Source organism: Phragmites australis, chromosome 13, assembly GCF_958298935.1.
Source record: "Phragmites australis chromosome 13, lpPhrAust1.1, whole genome shotgun sequence".
NCBI classification, from domain to species: domain Eukaryota; kingdom Viridiplantae; phylum Streptophyta; class Magnoliopsida; order Poales; family Poaceae; genus Phragmites; species Phragmites australis.
The window spans coordinates 15,383,912-15,388,230 of NC_084933.1; the positions used below are offsets into that span (position 1 = coordinate 15,383,912).

The 4,319-nt window shown below is 42.1% G+C and overlaps 1 protein-coding gene across 2 annotated transcripts; it reads right to left on the reverse strand.

Moving 5' to 3' along the window:
• Positions 1-2,525: 2,525 nt before the first annotated feature.
• Positions 2,526-4,053, reverse strand: LOC133888250 (protein PYRICULARIA ORYZAE RESISTANCE 21-like). Of its 2 annotated transcripts, none has more exons than XM_062328415.1 (3): positions 3,875-4,053; positions 3,477-3,560; positions 2,526-3,183 (listed from the first exon to the last, which is right to left on the reverse strand). In XM_062328415.1, the coding sequence occupies exons 2-3, from the start codon at positions 3,556-3,558 to the stop codon at positions 2,696-2,698; spliced, it is 570 nt and encodes a 189-aa protein (XP_062184399.1). In that variant the 5' UTR covers positions 3,559-3,560; positions 3,875-4,053; the 3' UTR covers positions 2,526-2,695. The 2 variants fall into 2 exon arrangements, with proteins under 2 accessions (XP_062184399.1, XP_062184400.1); XM_062328416.1 differs by having other exon boundaries at positions 3,880-4,052.
• Between the last annotated feature and the right edge of the window lie 266 nt (positions 4,054-4,319).

The following is a 4,319-nucleotide window of genomic DNA, read 5'->3' on the forward strand; positions in this document are numbered from 1 at the left end:
TCTACAGAAGGAGATGGAAATGGACTAGAGCTGTAGAGGACAGTTTGGTCCTTCTCAGCGACTTGTCCAGCTACTCTGCTCTCGCTTTCTTTCTTTTTCTCGACATGATTTTAGCTTGGTTTTGGAATTTCATTTTGAATATGGAAAGGCCTCTTTCGAGAGTTTGTAGCAAGGAATAAGTATAACCGCTCAATTTTGCTCTCTCAGAAGCACCTGAAACCAACCCGGATGTATGAATTACTCGATTTGTTTAGTAGCATGACAAAAAAAAAAGTTCTGATGATGCTCCAAGTTTGTAAGTGACACTGTAAACCTTGTAATCATAAGAACAAAAAGAATAGCACTCAGCAACCATGTGGCACCTATCTCAGGTGTAATTTGGATGAGCCGGTTTGCTTCGGAAATTCTTTGGGATACAAAGGATTTTAAATTAATTCTCACCATCTAGACATACCCTCAATTTAAACGCTGCTATATATATATGTTACTATTGCGCGAAGGTACTAAACAACACTTTCATACAAATATAGAGTAGGGACCAGACAGGATGGAACAACGCGACAATGTTGATCACGATATTTATAGGATGAGATTAGCCATTACAGGATGAGTAGGTGTCCACCAAAATTTTTATAAAAACTAATTTTTTTTTTCCTATTCTTTAACCAAACACACCTCAAAACTATATATGAAAGCAAGAGAGGTAACGACAGATTGCAAGATTTTTAAAACCTATGTTCCTCTTCGATGAATAAGAGTTCTAATTTACATATAAGACCATATCAAGAGTCATAGCGTAAGAAAGCAATCAATTTAAAGAAAAAGCTCCTAAACACAACAAACTAGCCATCGAAATAAGAGATCCTTCGAGTTAATAGATTCAGAGATTTGTGATGGTTTAAGACCAACTCATATGAGAATATCAACCCTCTAACAACAAGAAAAATATATCTTATAAGACCAAAAAGGAGCAGCTCTCAAGAAAAACAAAAGACAACAAGAACATACCAAAATCTTGCACCAAAACATGGACCCAAAAGAAAGAGACTAGAAAGGGATTCAAGTATATAAAAAATACTCTCTTCATTAAGCTCAGAAGAACGCCCTCTTGTGACATATTATAAAGTATTTTCTCACAAAAACTCTCATATAAACATAGGCTAAGCACTTATTTCTCACTTTTCACACAACACAAGTGAAAGACTCTCAAAACTCTTCAAAAACTCTCAAAGGCCCACCTCTTTTCACCAATCATACCCCTATATTTATATACCTAGAGGGCTTACTTAACCTTAAACAATCATATCTCTGAACTATCATTCACCTACAATACACCCTATTTACCACCAGGAATAGTTTTGTCTGAATTTTTCTCCGTCCATCAGATGGCCATGGCGCCTTTATGACTTAGTCTCATCTCGATGCAAGCTTCACGATGATGTCACATGCACTTCATCCTCTCGCGGTTTTTGTGGCCAAACCGGGAAACTATCTTGCACGCTTCTCAAAGCATGACTCACAGCCACTTGCTTACACCTTAAGCAAGTATCTCGATGTTGACGCTTGTACTTCGTCTTGCTATCTTGACTACCAGCAAGTCTCTCCCTCTTCCGATCCTCGGGCTGCCTTGTCACTTGCACCGATATCCCATTCGCTTGACTTTGTGAATACACCTTATTTATCATCTTCTCATGCTTTGCTTGACCCTCATACGTCGAGCTAGAATCACACTTGACTCCGCTCAATCTCCTCGATTATTCGGCACCAAACACCCTACTTGGCCTCAATCATTCCACCGTCTACCGTCAAGTTGCATCCATCACCTGCACACCACAAGACAAGCACACATACATCTCCAACACCTTCAACTCCATCACAAGTTAGTCAAAGACAAAAATCAATGTAGAAAATCATATTTCACTGAAACTGTGAACGCCAGACACTTCTCCTAACCGTCAGACCATACGGTGTGTTCAACTCAGCAGACCAGACCACCTGAAATCCTTTCTGCAAGAAATAGTCCGATGTGTATTCATGCCCACCATTGCACCATCCGACATATTCATTCTTGCTGGAACTCGTTTTGCACCCTATCTAGAAAACTTACTCTGGCAAAGCATCCGTCGTATACATTGCCCAGTATCGGACCATCCGGCGTATACAAGTCTGTCAGAGCCAGTTTGCAACCTCTTGCAAAAAAAGCACTGACATTCACTGATGTCCAACACCGAACTATCCGGCGTGTACTTTAATTTTTACTTTTTTGTTGAAATGCTCCAGCGTGTACTGCATATGAACGCTGGATCATCTGGTGATTTCATTTTCTTCAATGCCAGATCATCCGATATGTATAATTTTCATAAACTCAGTTAAAAAATAGCAACTCTATTTTCACTGTAACTTTGGTTAGTTATAATCATAATTGTAGTACATATGCACGCTTATGTAAACCAAGACACATTAATACACTTATTAATCACTCATCATATGTAAATTAAATTACATTTCAATTTGGTTTCTCAATATTGAAGCCCAATCACCACTTAGATTCTTTATTCATTCAGTTCATGTAGAATAACCGCAAAAGTTACTATGAAAATCCTTTGTATTAATTAGACACGACACTTATTGAACATCTTCCTCCACCGTCACATTTGCAGTAGCAGCAATTCGCAATAGTAGCAGCAGTCCACAGTTACATAACGGTACAGGCGCCGTAGGGTGGGTTCTCCTCGCAGACGACCAGTGGGTACGGCATGGCTGGTGGCTTGTATGGCGGGTAGCCGCAGCAGTAGCACGACGGCCACGTTGGGCACTGGCACGCTGGCGGTTTTGGTGGCGCGGGAGGAGGCGGTACCGGTGTTGGCGCAGGAGGAGGCGGTGCCGGTGGCGGCTTTGATTGGCACCCACAGTGTGGCGTGGGGCAGCTGCACGGCCACACAGGCTGCGGGCATGGATACGGGTACGGGTATATCAGCTTGCATGGAGGTGGCTCCGGTTTGGGTTTGGGCTCGGGCTTAGGTTCAGGTTTGGGCGGGGGTGGCTTGACGATCTCAATATTCTTGATGATCCTGCCGGCCTTGCACCAGAGCTTTCCGGAGAGCTTGTCAGCGTCGAAGGGGCCTGACACGATCACCTTGTCCTTCTCGTACACCACCTTCTCGATGATGAATTCTGCGTGGTCTGCACAATGAAGTTGCATGTCACAAGTTATATATGTCATAGTGATCATAAGAGAAAAATGATAAAATATAATTTAATTGATTGGTGCTTCAATAAAATATCATCTTTTTTATTAATATGTGAGATAATATGTGTCAATGTTATGTAGACCATGATTATATTTCATCAAAACATAATTAACTAGATTGTATTTCTGCAATTCTCTCCCTTAGAGAGGAGGATCGAACTGATCGAGCAGAACCCGAGCTATACATACGTGGTCTGAAAGATGTTTATACTACGACTGTTCGTACCTTGGATGCAGCAGAGGATCTTCTGGATCTTGCTGCTGCAGCGGCAGCATTCCAGGTCCACCGTGACGATCAGCGTCGGCATGTCTGGAACAAATCAACAAGCAAACATATATGCGTGCACATAACATGATTTTTTTTTTATTTTGTTTCTTCTGTTTCACTTTTGCAGAGAACCAACTATGAGTAAAGAGACAAGGTGATCGTGTATATTAAGTGGTACATTTCGTTCCTACGTAAAGGAGGGTCTTGTGCCCTCTCACCTGTCCTAGCATGTGTACAGAGATGTGCATGCGCGGGTGTTAGTTGTAGAGGTGCAGGTGTGAGTGTGTGTGCGTTCGGGTTGTAAGTTGTAACCTCTAAAAAAAAACTATGAATAGAGGCTAAAAATTTGATCATACCTCACCTCTGCAAAGACGGCTCGGTTCTGAAGAAATGCTTGCAGGTGCCTGCTGAGCAGCTAGGGAAGGAGACTAAAAGCAAGTGACCTTCTCGTCAGTGCGAAGGTCAGTGATCCATCAGCGAGGTGCGTCTGTGTGTGTAATTATAACAAGAGATGCATGGGCCTACGATCGAGACGAAACGAGACGGCCGGCAGTGTATGTATGTATGTAGCAGCAGGATTTGGTGCGGGGATCACGTCTGTACGGTTGGGGCCTTCAATGCCGTTTGAAACCAGGCGTCAGCCGGTACACGTATGTCTCCACGGCTGCGTGACGAGAGGGCAGAGGCGGACTGAGGAGGACAGGGATTTCGATTTTGTTTTATAATTTTTTTACTAGCGAAAATACCGAAATTTATAAAAATTTGTTAAAATTACAGTTATTTTTTGTCATCTACTCGATG